Raw genomic sequence first — 19,100 nt, forward strand, 5'->3', positions numbered from 1 at the left:
TGAACATTGTCACCTTGGATGCCCGCAAAAGAAAACAAAAAGGTCGTTCACCCCGAGAAAATAAAGCCCCGACCTCATTAAAACAAAGGTAAATAAATGGTCCCAGTTGGCAATTCTTCAAAACTTGGCAACTGAAAGGTACCGAGGTAACCGTTAAATCTTTTCACCTAGTCTAAAATTAAGACTATGAAAGCGTGCAACTTCAAACTGTGCTTCTGACACTGTAAAGTGTAGGCCTAAATCACAGTTACGAGTGTAGTGATACATAGCGGCCGCCGCGTAGTATGCATAGAATATTATCCTATTATTCTATACTACGCGGCGGCCGCTATGTATCACTACACTCGTAACTGTGGCCTAAATGCATGTCAAGATATCGGTGACAGATATCAATCTCTATTCTTTGTTAGATGGGGTTGAAAATGATGAGGCGGATAGGTGGAAATATAGTTTTCTGAAAAGTAATACTTCCTATCACGGAACCTCCACAAAACCGTGTTCCTATCCATTGAAGCTCGTCCTTGTCGGTCAAAACCATGGTCTTGGATGTCTTAGGCAAAGATATACATGCCTATCTACACATGGACAACACAGAGAATGGATTTGTTATTACGATAGGTAAGAGGGTTTAGTAAGGGATTCTTTTTGGATGTGGAATAGGCATAACGATGTCCTGGGAACGATGTATGTATCTAAAGATTGATAAAAAAGAAGATGTTGGTTGGCTTGATGGTTTACAGACTTTACGAATAGTACTGTAAAAGACCCAATAGTTTATATAAGTAGATTGTGTTAAATCTAACATGAACATACCTATATAAAAGTCCTCAACTGATATTGATTTAGTATTACCTCCAGAGTTAGATTTGGTTCAAGTCGGTGAATTTCTAAAACAAAATCTTTTGAAATAGTTTCTATTGTGTCTCTCCTATTTCATACAAACCTATTTGGAATTTTGCAGCCCAGGCCAGGTTTTCCTTGCGATTAATTGAACGCGTTACCTTTGAGTCTGCGCAGTATAGTGAGTCAGTTTCTGCCGGATTCACCGGGAGAAACAACCCTGCATAGCGTTCACCCCACTCATCGGGTTCACCCCATTCAAACATTCATAAATCATAGACTTGAACAAAGTCTACTCCAGAGTAGATTATCACCGATATTAGCAGCCACTCCTACAATATGAAAAGTCTGAGGATGTAAGAATTTTAGAGTATAAGCTCGGTACTTCGATACGGTGATTCAGATATACTTTTTGAGAATAAAAGTGTAGTAAAATCTAACACATTCCCTAACGTTGAAATTAATCTCAATATAAACATTGAGTATCTGATTGATGTATACATGAGATTTGATCCACACCAACATACTAACATTTTGGTGGTAGACTTTGTAACTACATCAAGTGTACTTCACCTGGTTTTAGAATAAGAGTGTTCCTTCACTGGACAACAGCTTACTTATGCATTTAGCAACACTCGTGTTTACAGCTATACACGATTTATAAGACAGGCCTATTGGGAGAAGATCGTGTCTGGTGGTCGAGAAATGAACTGCACGCGTTGAGTGCGTACGTGTTTCCCCAAAAGCGCAAAATCGAAAAAACTTTTGACACTCCATATATACCTGGCATCAAGAAAGGAACTCAATAAACCTAATGTAACGAATTGAACCCTATGTTTGCGAATGTTACTAATTATTATCGCGCGATGATTGCAGGGGATACTCCAAGAAGACTCGGAGAGGGTCTCATCTTCCCTATAAGTGCCATCCCGAATCGAAGGGTGTCTTTAGCAGTGAACAAATAAAAAAGGGTGTGTCTGTGAGTATATATTTGCAAATAAGTTCTTATTTATTAAGTTATGCCACTTGTGTGCGAGAATGCTTGAATTATTTTCATATTAAACATGTGCATTATTTAATATCTTTATATGAGTCTTTTTCTCAGATTACCACTTTACAGTATAAGTAGTTTTAATTGAGAAAAAGTAAACGCATTGTCAAATTAACCGCAAATTCACCTAAATTACAAAATTTTACGTTAAAAGCAAAGCTCAGGAATACGTAAATCGAGAAAACTCACAAGCGATCAATAAATCCATTTTCTCTCTGTTCTTTTTTGAATATATATTTCACTACAGTATCAACAAGAGATGTGGAAGCCTAGACAGTCGAGGGTGGAAGTGGTGGAAGTCATTTTTTTTTCTTTTCGCGTGCACTACTTTTGACAAGAAAGTAAATATAGTTATCAACATGTCAGGACAATCAAGATGTAAATGTAACGAGTTGACGTATAGAAATGCTAATAAAGTCATTGACATCGGGAAAAAATGTATTTTTCTTTATTTGGTTACGTGGTTGTGTGGGCTATATACGAGGATATTTTTCAAATTTCAATTATTAATTAAAAAACGTTTGATACTGTCTAAATACAGAATTTTAGACAAAAATTAGTGAAATGATAAATGCACAGACTGCATTCCATAATCCGGTATCACCCTCCGCAAACAGAAGCCAATCTAGATGCCATTGACGGCAGCGGTGAGTATAAAGAGCCCAAATGTTAACATGATATGCTTGGAAAGGCGTGCGCCAGCTCCTACTTCGCACTTTTGGTAATACAGAACTCCCCTGACTGCATAGTGATCAGAAACATCACCTATTCTGTCGGTAAAGGTACAGTCCTCTGTGTTTGGGTATGCGTACCTTTTATGAGGGCTCCGCCTGCAAACCTCGAACTCTTCGTCGCGCACGCGCAGAACCTCGACCGTGGAGAAACCGGTTTTCACGTCAGGTAACAAGTGTTCGTCGCTGTAGACTATGTAGTCGAGCCAACGGAAGTCTGTACCGTTCGCGTTGAGTTTCAGGTCGTTACCAATGCCGTCGAATGTGTAGTTGTACATGCCGATCAGTTTAGGCTGCGTCGCGCGCATCGCAGTTAACACATCCATCGCGTTGTCAGGGTTCCCGATTGCGTTAGCATTAAAATCTCCAGCGTAAATTACAGCTTCGTTGTCAGGGATATTCATCTCTTTCATGAATTCATAAATCTCGTTTGCCTGATCCACTCTTATCTTGTCGGATTCCTCCCAGGTGAACGGCATCATATGTGTTGCAAAGATGTGATATGACCGACGCTTGCTGTCCACCGTCTTTTGAATCTTTGCGTACATTACACCTTTACACTGAAGTATCCAATCCGTGAAATTGAAGTAACTTTCAAAGATCTTTTCATTTTCAGTTAATATCGGCCACCGTGATGCGATCGCCACACCCCCATTATCAACCTCTGGCGGTTGCTTAGATAGGCAGCCGTTTTCACCGACGGTGGCTGTGTATTTGAAACCGTTGTAGTCCAAGAGTTCACGGAGTTCGAGTTTGTCCGAATCTCCGAAACAGCCTCCCATGAACAGTTCATTGAAGACGATGACGTCAACGTCGGGAGTGGTTTCAAGGGTTCGGAAGACTACTCGACAAGTGCGCTCGCGTTGCCCGGCTTGAGTGCTGGTGTATCGCAGGCCGAATATGTTGTAAGTGATTATTTTCAAGACATTCGCTGGCTGTGGGGCTGCCAATGTCACCGCCGGTTCTACTACACACAACATCTTGGTACCGCTCTCACATACGGCACCTGCCGTTGCGTTTTGGATTGGTTCGCTGCAAACATACTCCATTCCAAACAACTCACAGTGATTCGGTAGAGCTTCACAGCCAGGGTAATCGTCTGTCAAAGAATACAATAATGCAGCCATATGTCATCATAAAGTTACATAGTGTTGTCGTTGACTAATTGAAGTTAATAAACACACACACACACACTATATATATATATATATATATATATATATATATATATATATATATATATATATATATATATATATATGTGTGTGTGTGTGTGTGTGTGTGTGTGTGTGTGTGTGTCCTCTAAAGTTAAGAAATCTTCACGGTCGTAAAGATTGGTGACCAGGAGGACTTGGCGCTTTTCAGAGTTTCACGCTACGACATGTGTCCTCTGTTGCGATCATCAGACGAATGGTCGTCTGATTATCGTCTGATGATCGCTATAGGTGACGCCTGTAGTGGCGTGAAACTGAGTAACGTGCAATTTCTGATTTCAACTTGTCATCAATTTTTACCAGAGAGAGAGGGGGGGGGGGGAGAAAGAGAAAGAGCACTTGCTCGGGCAAGCGTCGACCCATACTTTCTACGAAACTTTAAAATCGAGGTAATGTTCAGGAAAGCTCCCACTGCGATTTTTTTTCTACTCTTTCAGAGGAAGGGGAAATAAATAAACCGACATCAATTGTAAATTAGTTCAGTTTATTCTAACTGTTTGTTGCTAATTCAGTATATGTGTACAGAAAATGGTTTGTTATCACTAAGTGATTTTCAATGTACTGCAGTTTGCTCTGGGAACCCTGTCGGAAAATCAGAGAAGTCTAAAGCTTTTTCAATGGTTCGTTAATAGCATTGAATTCCCACACCATTTTTCTAAAGGAAGTGGTGGTCACATTATTCCAAGTTTTAATTTAACTTCTGAACATGACTGTAATTCCTATTACCAATTTACGTCAGATAGAGACAGGTGCCATATGAATTCTGATGCCTCAATAATCGCATTGTGATGATGATGATGATGATGATGATGATGATGATGATGATGATCCTACTAACCGCATATGGAAAATTCATCACAACTACCTGAAGAAATACACATTGACCTAAAATACTTAAGTTGTGACTTACCTATCCAAACAAGTGGGCGCTCTACTTCTATCAAAGATCTGTCACATTCGACCTCGGCTGCCAAGTAAAAACTGTAGTTAAGACGCATTGATTGACATCAGTGCGCTGTATGAGTGGTTGTGCCGTGGCCCATTCATCATGTCAAGCTCGATCGTAGTGATAATTACAAAACAGCCGCTGGTGCGGCAAACTGGCAATTACCTGATCACGTGATTTGCAAGTTAAAATTCGCAATTTGGAATTAAAACGTTTCAGCGTAGTTAGGAAACATACATTAATTCATTTTTAATCTGCTCATCAGCGCAATTTGAAAAAAATACCTGAGTGAATTATACTATACACGTAGGCTTGCAAGTTGGTGTGGCACAGCACAAAAAAAAACACAATGATAGATAAAATGGAATTTGCCAAAAAGTAATCTTAGCTTTATGTATGCTTTGTATGGCCCTTTACCTGATTTGCCTGAGATTAAGCTGCAGAGAAGGACAAGTATCGTCGGTAAGGTAGACATTTTGCGACGGTCTTCTAAGTGTTGAGAGCTGTTAGCCGCTTTCTGTTAGTTTTTAAATCCTCAAGAATACATTGCTGTGTAATTTATTGACTCGTGGGTTGAATCGTCACGCGATCACGGTAAAAATAAGGTATTTTGGGTCATTGCAGTGAATAACATTTTAGGGATAGATTAACAGATCCTCAGGGTAAAAATGAAACAATGTTACAAGTGAGAATTGTAAACTTTGTGTTTCCAGCCCTGCAATCATTTTCTTTTGCGAAATGAAAGGTCACGTTCAACACAAAGTACAGAAAGTGTAGAATGCTTGAAAAGGTGAGAACAGTATGCATGTTGCCTGACCCGAAAAAAACAAGCAGCTAATGCGCGGCATGCTCTATTTCCTCAATAATGATATTTATTTATGCAAAGCGAATTAATGACCATTGTTTCAATCGATAATGAATCATCATCATTGGAGAATATTCACCGGCCTAAATTGTTCATTATCGAAAAGTAAGATACGATTTCTTAGAGCTCCCTCCCATTTTAATCTTTTTGTTTCTGATACTAAATGGTGTATCCCTAATTATGATTGTTGGCCTGACTCAATGATGACGGAGCCACATTTCAAACTCTATTGGCTCAACTTTCACCGTGTTGTGTAGACAAGGAAACAATGGAACTGTAATTTTTGTCAAAACAGTAGTGGCAGATTTTATCAAAAATATGCGAAATTACTCAAAACATACTTGAAAATTTCTCACAACCAAGCGTAACTCCAACTTGTAAGAAAGTTTGAAACTGCAACATTGATTCAGCTGATTGATTTTCAAACGTAGACATAATTTTCAACATGGAACGTTTAATCAGCTATACAGAATGAATTTTCCAGTTTCTGGTTTTTTTTACCTGAAGTGTTTTCCCTTCCCCTGTCTTTCTTTCTTTTCCCCAATTGAACGCATTCATCATTTCTGAATTCGGCCACGGACAAAACGCCATCAGCGAAAGGTGATGTAAAGGGAAAATATAACAAGGTCCTCCGAAGTCTAACTTGGCTGTGAAACACAACATATCCTAAACACCAGTTTACTGCAGCTCAATACTGCCTGTTGTGACTTATAAGTATTAGCAAGTGTACGCTTTGTTTTGTTTCATCACTTTTCTGAGTTTGCCGAAGATGTTGAGTAAAATCAAAATAATCTTCTCTGTGACTGCACATTTGTACTCCCTGTGTGATTGCGTCGTGTGTTGGTAACCATACGTTAGTGAAGAATTGCGGCCTTTAGAAAAAAATGAAATGAACACCTGTATATATATATATATATATATATATATATATATATATATATATATATATATATATATATATATATATATATATATGTATATATAACTTTGAAGATGGGAAATGCATGGTGCAATACGGGGTATTCTAACAAGACTACATATCTCATGAGAAATTCGAACACAAAACCTGCACCTTACCCGACAGAGATTCCTGGACTCCACACCAGCCTACAAATAGTTTGGCGATTGTCTGTATATCACTGAAAATCAAGCACACAATCCGTTGTCCAAACATTTTTTATCAAGTTTTTTATTGAGGTCATCAAAATAGTTTACAATCTCAATAGTGGGAGGGTACATACATGTCTATTACAAAGACTACAATGCAATGACATAAATAAATGTCAGTCAAGAAGTCTCAGAGACTCTGTGCGTATACAATTTTCCAACTACATGTAATAAATTCACTGTAAGCTTATTGCGATTCTAGGAATAAAAGTCAACTTACTTGTCTTTTGCTGTCGCTATTCAACCTCTCATTTCACTTTTTTTTCGCTCGGGCGATGGTGGATGTTGATATCGCGCTAAAAGCTGAGATCAAAATCACGACCATACCACTATCACGTAGACATGTTCGCTCCACTAGCGTGAGAAAGCGCCACAAAGTTTGGTGAAATTTATTCTTTCGTCTAATCACGATTTTAACGTACCAACAGACTTGGAACAAGTCCAGGTGAGTATATTTATACAAGACAATCCTTATAACTGCTTGAGAGGCAAGCCTACAAAATCACATATATCTTGTGAAGTTCAGACTTAGAAAAATACAAAAAATAATCCATTTTAGCAACCGAATAAAAATCTAACAAAATATTCAAATGATACGCTTTTAGCAAATTTGCTAAAAGCACAAGAATGCTTACATCTTTGTATAAAACAAATGAGGCCATGAAAATGAAAGATGCAGACCAAAGGTAACCTAATGACTAGCAATGATGCTCAATTATGCTACAAAAATTCAAATTAAACTCCAAGTACACCGACATATAATTAACTTAATTAGAGAAAAGGGGTCGTCGGAACTAAGCTCAAAGATCGTATGTTCGTCATAATGCACATCGTAAAATTTAAATATTGCAGCTATGTTGATATGATGCGCGCATCTAGATGTCGTGCATGAAATACGACGTTTGTAATTGTAAACAAGAAAGTCGCGCATGCGCTCTTCCGACGACCCTTCTTTTAATTGAAACTGGTCAAAGTCAAGTCTCGCTCTATTACCTGTAACTGTTGATGTTTTTCCCCATTATTTTTGTTCTATCTTTAAAACATCGTTTATTACTATACAGACAAAACCATATGGAAATGTTTAATATTCAGTTCATCAAAACTGCCTGTGTGAATTGCCAAAAGGAATTGTTGACAATTGAATTTCAGTCCGGACTGGAATTCATTGGTAAACGTTGACGTTACATGTCGTGAACAACGCGATGAGTTTCCAAAGCTAATAATTTGCATACAACATTTTTCAGGGAAAAGAAAAAAAACCCTGAAACCCATTCGGGGAACAAAAGCGATGACGGAAAAATATCATGAGGTACATTTATTTTTCCTTGAATACAAAAACTTTTATAATGATACCGACCTTTTGATTTTAAAAAATGTAGATATCAAATTAAATTTGACAATAAATGCATCTAGAAACTTCAGTGCTACACATATTCTGATTTTTAAGTCAAAGGACACTAATTAAATTCCTGGGGTTTCCTTCGTCATCTACAACGGAGTGTTTCAAGAAAAATCTACTGTTACGTTGCGATATTTCCTTCATGTTACAAGAACGTTTCCACTCCAAGGCAGACATTTTCCAAATTTTTGTCATTTGAAATTTAAACAGTAATTTTCATAAAAAAGCATACAACAAAATCAAGCGACGTATTTTGTATAACTAGAAATATAAGAACGATAAGGCTAGATTTCTTTTTCGTCTTTTTTTTCTTTTCGGAAGTCTACACATACAGAAATATACACCATTGAAATACAACGTATAACTAGAAAGATATGGTCCATATCCACAATAATGAACCTGAAGTGAGTTTTTTTTAGATAATAAAGGTATGGTGGGTCATAGAAGAAGTAGAGAGACTTGCTACTATCTACATGCTTTATTATAATAATAGTCGAATATTGCATAGCGTTCAGACTACAATTCAGCGACTCCAGTCAGTATAGTGGTGTTGTATTCGAAAAAGTCAAAACCGTAGGGGAGGCCAGAGACTTTGTTGATATTGTAACCAACAAATCGAAGATATTTTGATCATTGTTGTTCTGTTAACTGCAAGTACATTCACGACAGCGTTAAAGCTTGGGTGTGTAGGGATAGGCAAGTGTATGTGGATGAGAGAGCGATCGGATTCAGATTGTATGTCAACGGTATGACATGGCTACATGCATAGGGCAGTTACTCGGAGATGATATCAGGGAAGGCGCTAACAAAGATTAATAGCTTCTCAGCCCCCTCAATCCGTGGCACATTTCGGCCAGCCAATAAACCAATTTTCACCTTCAAAAACGAAAATCGAAACGGAGCGAATTTTCAATTTTTTTCAGTTTTTGAAGGTGAAAATTGGTTTATTGGTTGGCCGAAATGTGCCATGGATTCCCCTCCCCTCCCCCTCCCCATTCCACCCCGAGGGCTGAAACTGAAGCCAATCTAGATAACATTGATGACGGCAGCAAGCAAGAACCCTAATATTATAATGGTATCTTTTGAAAGGTGTGCTCCTGCCCCTACTGCACGCACCTCCTTCGGGTAGTATAGGACTCCCCTGACTGCATAGTGATCAGAAACATCACCAATTGTGTCGGTAACGGTACAGTCGACCGTGTTCGGGAAAACGTACCTTCGATGAGGGGTTCGCCTGCAAACCTCGAACTCTTCGTCGCGCACGCGCAGAACCTCGATCGTGGAGGTACCAGCGTCCTCATCAGGCAACAAGTGTTCGTCGCTGTATACTATGTAGTCGAGCCAACGGACATCTGTACCGTTCACGTTGAATCGGAGGTCGTTATCAATGCCGTCGAATGTGTAGTTGTACATACCGATCAGTTTGGGCTGCGTCGCGCGCATCGCAGTTAACACATCCATCGCGTTGTCAGGGTTCCCGATCGCGTTAGCATTAAAATCTCCAGCGTAAATAACAGCTTCGTTGTCAGGGATATTCATGTCTCTCGCGAATTCGTATATCTCGTTCGCCTGAGCCACTCTGATCTTGTCGTATTCCTCCCCAATGAAAGACAGCATATGGGTTCCAAGGATATGGTATGGCCGCGCTTGCTGTCTACCGTCTTTTCTACCTTCGCGTACATTACACCTTTACACTGAAATGTCCCTGCTGTAATATTAGGATAATTCTCAAAGATTTTTTCTGTTTCAATTAAAATCGGCCACCGTGATGCGATCGCCACACCCCCGTTTTCAACATCTGGGGGTTGCTGAGACAGACAGCCGTTTTCGCCGACGGTGGCTGTGTATTTGAAACCGTGATAGTCCAAGAGTTCACGGAGGTCGAGCTTGCCCGAATCTCCGAAACAGCCTCCCATGAACAGTTCGTTGAAGACGATGACGTCGACGTCGGGGGTGGTTTCAAGGGTGCGAAAGAGTACTCGACAAGTGCGCTCGCGTTGACCGTCTTGCCAGATGGTATATCTTAGGTCGTATATGTTGTAAGTGATTATTTTCAAGACATCCGCTGGCTGTGGGTCTGCTAATGTCACGGCCGGTTCCACTACACACAATACCTTGGTACCGCTCTCACATACGGCACCTGCCGTTGCGTTTTGGATTGGTTCGCTGCAAACATACTCCATTCCGAACAGCTCACAGTGATCCGGTAGAGATTCACAGCCAGGGTAATCGTCTGTCAAAGAATAAAATAATGCAGCCATATATGAACCATATCAACATAAAAACGTTCATGAAGTTGACATACATATATACACAGACGAACATATGTTTATTCATTTTGTATATGCATATAAATGTTGTATGTAGCGCCTCCTCCTCACACGCACACATATGTATGATGATGGTAAATCTTATAACACATCGTGTGTCATCATCAACAACCCCACATAAATGCATCTATCATCTATCATACACAATTATAAAAGTTCATATCTATGTAATGGCTTATTCGTTGTCCTTGAATACTCGTTATATATATATATATATATATATATATATATATATATACTGAGAATCTAGGAACTAAATGTGTGTGTGTGTGTGTGTGTGTGTGTGTGTGTGTGTGTGTTTGTGTACTATGATGTATACAAGAAGTTATTTGTTGATACTCGAAAGTCAATAAACATTCCATATCTTACATCTCCATTCCTTTTCAATGAAAATTTTGGAAATATTTATTAACGAGGACAGTGAAGCTCTTGAAGTTCGTCACTTGTTAGGACTCGGGAGAATTTCATTCAAAAGGCGCAGGAAATTGAAAGCATTTCCATCCTTACTAGCCGTCTTATCAAAACGAATTAATCATCGGACTAGAAAGTCCCATGAGTGGAAACCTATTGGGAAGCATGTACACTGTGCCTACTCCCAAAAAATGAGGTATCTTTCGTCGTAAGAAATCCATCCTATTATCATTATCACTACAACCCTCCCAAGATTCAATGGTACAGTAATACAATATATGCAACCATAAGTGTCGAGTGGGCTTGAAGCGTGCTTCAGTGTGTGCATGAGGGGAATATTTTTAGTCACTCATTCGTCTTTTGAAACACATTACCCTTCGCCTGTAATTTCTGACAAAGCGTTACAAGCACCACTCCCACCCACCGCCCTCAAAAACTTTACGGAACGGAATACTTCGCTTCGTCGGCCCTCTCCTATCACGGAATCTTTCCGCAGTACGTACGACATCCGTCCACAGAAGCCGGATACTGTCAGTGAAGATGAATAAGCCTATCTTTATTGAGAACTGGCTTTGTCAATATGTGACACAATATATAGCACTAGAATATTCATGATTGAAATATTGCTCAAAGTGATTGATAATCATTATACCACGACACACAATCTCACGTCTTGTCTATTTGCACGTAACTATCGATGTCCACTTCACGTTTTCTATAACTTACATGATTGTACTTACTAGTATTGACAGACGATGTGTTGTTCTTGCATCAAAATTCAACCCATGATGATCTATTATTAATATAATTTTTTATATACTTGGTCAGTTGAAACGCACTGGAAAGATGACGACTAAATTAAATATAACTTTCTGCAACACTGAAATTTTCGTAATGAAGTTTTCATATGAAATGAGAACTATAGGTAATCGATCCCAGGTTCACACTCAGGTCAAGGGTTGCCCTAGGTCTGGCCTAAAATTTTGATAAGACGAGAAACTTTTTGGTGCTCGTTCACGCTCTATTTGAATCTTCCGCCTTTGACTCACTTTCAAATCTGCCGGTATGGATAACAGAACCCTGTTCACCCTTTTCTCGATTTTTACGCTCTGGGGAACGAATATAGCTCTGCAACTTGTACAAGGTAGATAAGTTTTGAAGGACACCGTAATGAGCACTCTGATTTCAATCGTCGACCAGTTCATGCTATGTTTTACAATGTGATATAACGAGGCACAGCAAAACCTCGCTAGGCCAACTTGTAGGGCGTCAACTGAGCCCCTAGGACAGACCTTAGACCGTTTAACACTTTTATACAGTTTGTGTCCGGGTCTCAAATTTTGTGTCGACTCTGAAACAGCCCCTCAGACACAAGCCTCAATTGGCCGATACTGCAATTTCATATAGGTTTTCAAAAGTCAGTATCGACTGGCAGAAGACAAGCTCAGTTGCCTGTCAATATCATAGGATTATAAATCACACTTATGTTGTGACTTTTGACGGATCGTTTTTTCATGACACTGCGACTTAACCTTTTAACGACAGTCAATAAAGCTACACTAAACTGGTCGCAAAACTATTTCTTGGTGTACAATCGTGCTTTTTTCTATCATATTGGAAGGCGGGTATTTTCATCATATAGCGACCGGAGACAGCTTGAGGAAAAATAACCAAGTGGGCAGGCATGGATTGGGGTTCGCTTGTGTTCGAGGCTAACGGTGTTGATGGCAATATAACTTGATAAGGCATGGTAGGGAGAGAGTGTGGCAGAGCTTTGTCATAGGAAGCGAGCCTGCTTGGAGGAAACACTACGAACATTTTTCGTTTTCAACTCCAATTTTTACGTCTAAAAATCACTCTCGTCATAATTGCTCGAAATAGGCTCGTTAGCTGTAGCTTATCTTTCCTAGGTTGAACAAACCATGGATGTAAAAAGTAGATTTTTTACATCCATGAACAAACATACCACTATAGGCTCAACTTACAAGATTTACTGCTCGTTGTATCATAAAATATGCAATCGATCAAAAAATTCTTGTAGTGGTTGTATCGGCTCACAAGTTTTGAGTTCAATCTGATCATCTGTCCTTGAGACATCGACACAATGATCGACTGACATTATGAATTATGCTTATATTTATCGTATAGTCACATCAAAGCCTAACCACATGACTGGTGATGTTTATCTGCCAAAAATTGGTAGAAATCTTCGATGGAACCAAATCAACCGTTCGTAAAAGATCGCGGCAAATGGAAACGCGAGTATACAGTTTACTACAACATGATCTCTTTTGTGTAACAGCCATATCGCATTCTTTCTCGCCCTTTCATTTTCCACTTGATGGACGCCACTTTAATCAACGGAGGAGAAAAGAAATGAATGAGCATTCGCCAAGCCAGTGGCGTGAAGACCAAGCAATGTTTTCAGTAGTCTGTTCCCTGCCCCCTTTCTACGAAAAGGGTGACCCTTTTCGTTAGCACAGCGCAGCCAGCGGTAGAAAAACCAGACTATGATTTCAGGTCAACTGCATTTATACTATGGATATATTGGTAAAATAGAGTTACTATGTGGTATAGCACGCTAGGTGATTGGCATGTCAGGTACCGTCGGCAAAGTAACAAAACGTCGTTTTTGGAAATTTAATGTCAAGAATTACGCGACATACATAGAAATTAAACTGCTTTGTACAATGCTGGCGTCAAATGCGACCTCACAGTATTTAGTGCAAGCGTAAATTGTCAGTCCGAGTGGCTAACCAGCATCCACTCCAGCACTCGAATTTATGTATGGTAGACTCAAGAAAATAAATGTAATTTATCACATTTTTCTAGCATCCTCGGCGATATTGAGTAATTGTTGGTTATTTTGGATTATAAAATGGAAAGAAATGTGTAGGCGTTTGTTGGTGAAGGTACCTATTTCAGTTTACAAGAAACAGTGTTCCTAAGACATTGAAAGAATATCTGTCATGTGGAAATGTTACAAAGACAAGGAAAGTCAGGGAAGTCAGAGTTTGGCTGCAGTATTCTAAACAGCATTGGATTTACTTACTGCTACTTCAAAAAAAGAAATGGTGGCCATATTATTCCGGGTTGGATCCGTCTTCCAAACAAGTCCCGGCCCATAATTGGTATTGTCACCCGGCTAGCCAATCACATTTACTTGGAACAGAGCCCGATACGAACCATAAATATTTTATGCCACGATAAGGGCATTCGTAGCAATGACCGTGCCAATTGCACCAGGAAACAACCGCTACTGCTCACTGAAGAAATGTTCTGTGGGCTAAATATGAAACGACGTACCGTCTTGAAAGTTGAAAAGTGAAGTAAACACTTACCTATCCAAACATGCGGGCGTTCTACTTCGGTCAAAGATCTGTCACAGAATTTGACCTCAGCTGAAAATTAATAAAATACAGTCAGAAGGTATAGATCGAAAGGACTATGTGAATTGTGAATTGTAAGTGTATCATGCGATTGTACGTTGCAGTAATCATAAATGGCACATTTGCTTGTATGATTTTCATTCACAATTTGATAATAAATGTTCCAGCGTAGTTAGGAAAACTGTATTTTCAATTTGAATAAATTTTCACCGGTGTCGCTTGGCCCGCTCATTAGCTCAACTGGAACTACCTGAGTGAATGGTTTTCCATGCTGTAGGCCTACAGGTAAGATTAAGTGTGTGTGACGCAGTCATATATGGTACAAGCAAACGGCTAATACAAGAAAATTCTTAAGTTATAAAAATGTTTCGTATGCTTGGTTAGGCTCCATTACCTGATTCGCTTGCGATAATGCTGCCGAGAAGAAGAATTATTGTCAGTAACGTAGACATTTTGCGACGGTCTTCTAAGTGTGTCTTTTTTCTGAGTGTGTGAAAACTGGTAGCCGCACCCTGCTATTTGTAAACTCCTTAATGGAGCGCTCGACTCTAGTGTAGCTTGACTCATGGGTTGAAACGTCACGTGATCGTTGTCAAAACTAGGCCGGCTATGGATAGCTACAAAGAACTTATGAAGGGGTGATCAAAGATTGAAAAAAAAATCTGCAGCATTATAAAAACAAATAAAAGAACGTTTTCTAGACCTGCTGTTCTCGCAAAAAGTTCATGTACACAGGGACTTTCAGAAAGTGTTGAAAGCTTGAAAAAGTACGAAATGCTGATCCGAAGTAAAGTCTTGGAAGATTACACTAACTGTAAGAGTTTTCGGACAGCCCAGGCATCTGCAAGATAAAATATGACATAACTATCAATTGTGCGTTTTTTCTCCAGCAATAAAACTTTTCAGAAGTCATGTGACCGTAAGTGAGGTCAGGTGATAATACTGCCTCGTTCTGTGATTCCTGTTTGATTGAGGCTGCGTGGGCGCTACAAGGAATCACAAACTAGGTATGAAGTCCATCAAAGCAGCATCAACATGCGCCATTTGTTCGCGGAACAAACTTCGTAACGTTGTGAAAAACATCATATTTATGGTCGAACTCAACTGAAATGTCTCTTTCTCTACGATACTTTTTCATGATTTCAAACAATTTTACACCTTCTTGAATTCTATCACTCACTTAGCGAAACTACCCGTGCAACCAATCTGCGGTCACTAAGGATTAGTGTCCGGACACCCGATGTTTTGCGAGAACTTGTGGAAATTAAATGATGCATGAGCGGACACGACAGTCAAAAGGTACGCGTTTATAACACATTGAAATTTTGACATTCATCGTGCATAAAATGTAAAATAAGGAGACAAACAGAAAGGTACAGACAGTTCATTGCGTCTTGAACTGTAGTATCGGGGTTTGTAATTTTCAAGTCATACAAAATTTACAAATATCCAGACCACACTTCTGCGTTCCATTACATCTGTTGTCCGAGTAAAACTGCACCCTCAACATAGGGTGAAACATTTGGGACGTCCAACCGCCAAAAATACTACTTCTGTTCCCGTCTGTCCAAAAACCATAAAATGACTGGAGGTATTATCACCGGTTTCTCTAAATGTTGTCGTCTATTTATTGGTAAGTTCTGAGCGAAAACTCGCAGATATTATGTTGTTGCATATCCACATTCTACCCACCCTCTTCAGACACCATCTGACCTATCCCTGATTGCAGTCGCCGGCGTGACCCAAAGACGGAGATCCTTTCAAACTGTTATTCGTTTAAAATGCAAAATAAGTCAAATGAAACTTGGAAGTTAACGTTTTCTTTATAATAGGCATAGCTCAAACCTGGAAAATTTGTTTTTCAATTCATGCAGAAAAGGTAAAACTGAATGAGCCGTGTACTATATGATGCTGGTGATATCGACTTTTCAGGCCGTGAACTCACTGCAGTGAACTTAAATGTTTCAAGCCCCCCGTCTATATGATCAAAATTTTTCAAGCTCTCCACCCCAAATTATCATATAGCAACATACTTATTAGGGATGCACGCAAAGCAAAATAAACATGTATTGGGCAGTTCTACTCGCGGATGTTCGACACTACCAATTATTAGCAGTTTGTAGACCCATATTGATTCATTTTTAAACACATCAGTGGATTTTTTTGGATTTCTCATTCTAAGCTGACTTGAGTTAATCCAACTCGTGCCAGCCTGGGTCAATTGCACCTGCTGAAGAGCACACAAAATGACGACCATGAGAGAGTATGCAAAGTGTGAACTACTGGCTACATTTTGCGAAATTGTGAAAAACTGAGCAAAGTGTCCTACCAAAATATATCTTTTCAAAGTAAGCTTACGAGACATTTACGACTTAGAGGCTGCTCAAAATTGACAATAATGGAAGGTTAAAATATTCCGAAAAATAAACTCTTGCATCTCTAAAGTTTTTGGTGTAATAATGGCAAATTTGGTAGACAAGTATATTTCACCTTCATGAACGTCATTTGACCCAAACTCTTCTTCAACTACATCAGAGTTAGAACTATCTCTGTCACTGCCGATATGCAGTGACAGTGACACTGCAGTAGCAAGGCAGAGGGCTGTATTAACTTTGATTATTTTGACAATATTTTTGTTCAGTTTATACAACCATGATCTTGTTTTACTCCCTTCAGCATGTTGAACTGTCCAGTATTCAGCTTGCCAACACAGCCTGTGTATGTGTACTGTGCATTTGTATCAGTGACAAATGACTTTCAGTCTGGACTCTAATTTAATTATCATCCAATACATATTTATAAATGTACGGTGGTTTGTCGACAAACTGAATATTGTGTGTTTCATCATACTGTAGGAAGACAGCATGAAACTGTATTTGATATATTGCATAGAAATATTGAAAAAATACCGCAATTATTCGGTGTCGCTCACATTTGATCAGAATTGGTATATACCAGTATGGGTACCAAAGATCAACAATACATATTGTTTCTATCTGTTCAGTGCAGGAAAATTCTACGCTGATGTTATGACAATGATTTCTGCACAGTACAACCAGAAAAACAACAAGAATTTTCAACCAGCAAAAAAAGCATGATAAAAGTAAATAAGGTCTGAAACTTTAGGTACTGGAGTTCAACTTTAGCAACATGCATAGCAGAAACAGTTAGTCCTCTTAGTTGGACCATAGACAGTCTTCCCCCTCTTCTGTCTATGGTTTGATCTGGTCTGTTAATATGTAACAGTTCATAAACAATGACAGGAAATGACTCAAGCCTGTTTCAGACTCTGGCAATCACTCCTGCACATTTGCAGGATTTCGCTTTTTCTTACCTCATATGCACATTTTTGACACTGACAAGTTCATTTGAACAAATTCACATCTCAACCCCTACATCTACCTGTACACCAAATACTGAGATGGTAGCTTTGGCGGTATGGGAGCCTTTGTGTGTGACGGACATACATCCGCACATACCCACAAATATACAGACACAGACGCCACTCAGACTCACCATATAAGCTCTTTTTGGTATTTATATATAAAACCAAATATGAGCTAAAAACAATCAAGAGTTGCAGCTTCTGCCCCTTTACTGGGCCCACTTGTTTCGTTTTTGTTTACAAAAAAAATCATACGTGTTTAGATTTTTTCAAGATAAAAGTCATGACGTATGATCTGACAAAATGATTCTAGATTTTGTTTGAGTATTAGGCCTACTAACATTAGCACAATTATAGCATTAAATTTATTCATTTTTCATTGAATTACCTTACTAACCCTGGAATTGGAAAATGTAAAGGTAAAAGGGAACCAAAAAATTTTCAGGTCCCCCCCCCCAACAGGCAGTGCAAAACTTTCGAGTCCCCCCTCCACTACCCCCAAATGTTCGAATCCCCCCTGAATTCCTCCAGCCCCCCCCCCTCACCATTTTTTGTGAACGCATGCGCAGCCTTAATAAATCTAAGAGTACGATACTTTGCTCATACTCCAGTTCTCTCCCAGGCCCCAATCCTGCCTATCAGCACATATGGCATAAATTGATGGATCCTAGATGGAATAATTGTAGCCCGCGCTTTCGCACCAGTCCTTAGGTAAACAGCTATTAAACAAGAAAGGGGCCATCGCACCCCTACCCCCACCTCCCGGCAAGACTTATTGCAACTACACACACCTATTAAACTTCACAAGGTAACCCCTCTCTGCACTTTCAGACGTGGGAGAGCCAAGAGAAAAGAAATCTTTACAAAACCAGTTCCAGTAGGCTAAAGATAAGACCAAGACACATTTTAAAGATTGGTAGCATAGGCCTAAACTTAAGCATATATCTTCATTGGCAATATCATTACCGAATGATAAACAGTAGACATGTAACTCCGGCATTGTACATAAACAATAGCAATAACTTGAATAAGATGGTCCTCCTCTACCTCTCTATATATACTCTAGTATGTAGAGAGGAGGACTATTCCATCGCAAGGTGAATCGAGTCTGTTTCATGGAAGTCTCACAATTGATCCGTCAGTCGTTTGTTTGTTTGTTTGCTTGCTTACTTGTTTGTTTTTTTATTTTTGTTTATTTGTTAGTGTTTATTATGTATAATTATATTTTTTACCGTTTCTTCAATTTTTTACATTTTTTATAATATTTATTTACTTGTTTACTATTAATCAGTCAGAGTTCCCAGTGATCTTGTGCATCACGGTCCCACCGTGTGCGCATGCATTGTCGATGTCATAGGTGTGACGAAATGAA

The 19,100-nt window shown here is 39.2% G+C and overlaps 3 protein-coding genes and 1 long non-coding RNA gene across 4 annotated transcripts in view; 1 reads left to right on the forward strand and 3 right to left on the reverse strand.

Annotated features, from left to right (window-relative positions):
* Positions 1-246, reverse strand: part of LOC139114036 (D-beta-hydroxybutyrate dehydrogenase, mitochondrial-like) — a 5,420-nt gene extending 5,174 nt beyond the window's left edge. The window contains exon 1 of the mRNA XM_070675513.1: positions 1-246. This exon is cut by the window's left edge and continues 751 nt beyond it. The gene's annotated coding sequence lies outside the window, so the exon portion shown is untranslated.
* Positions 247-369: 123 nt separating this feature from the next.
* Positions 370-2,219, forward strand: LOC139114037 (uncharacterized). The gene is made up of 3 exons (XR_011547785.1): positions 370-618; positions 1,717-1,819; positions 2,139-2,219. It is a non-coding gene; the product is annotated as an uncharacterized lncRNA (long non-coding RNA).
* A 26-nt stretch (positions 2,220-2,245) lies between these two features.
* Positions 2,246-4,982, reverse strand: LOC139114034 (sphingomyelinase C-like). Its single transcript, XM_070675512.1, has 2 exons — positions 4,747-4,982; positions 2,246-3,721 (listed from the first exon to the last, which is right to left on the reverse strand). Exons 1-2 carry the CDS (start codon positions 4,832-4,834, stop codon positions 2,517-2,519), a joined length of 1,293 nt encoding a protein of 430 aa, XP_070531613.1. The 5' UTR covers positions 4,835-4,982; the 3' UTR covers positions 2,246-2,516.
* A 3,132-nt stretch (positions 4,983-8,114) lies between these two features.
* Positions 8,115-14,900, reverse strand: LOC139114041 (uncharacterized). The gene is made up of 3 exons (XM_070675517.1): positions 14,738-14,900; positions 14,296-14,355; positions 8,115-10,446 (listed from the first exon to the last, which is right to left on the reverse strand). Exons 1-3 carry the CDS (start codon positions 14,793-14,795, stop codon positions 9,749-9,751), a joined length of 816 nt encoding a protein of 271 aa, XP_070531618.1. The 5' UTR covers positions 14,796-14,900; the 3' UTR covers positions 8,115-9,748.
* Between the last annotated feature and the right edge of the window lie 4,200 nt (positions 14,901-19,100).

This window comes from Ptychodera flava, chromosome 16 (assembly GCF_041260155.1).
Source record: "Ptychodera flava strain L36383 chromosome 16, AS_Pfla_20210202, whole genome shotgun sequence".
NCBI classification, from domain to species: Eukaryota; Metazoa; Hemichordata; class Enteropneusta; family Ptychoderidae; genus Ptychodera; species Ptychodera flava.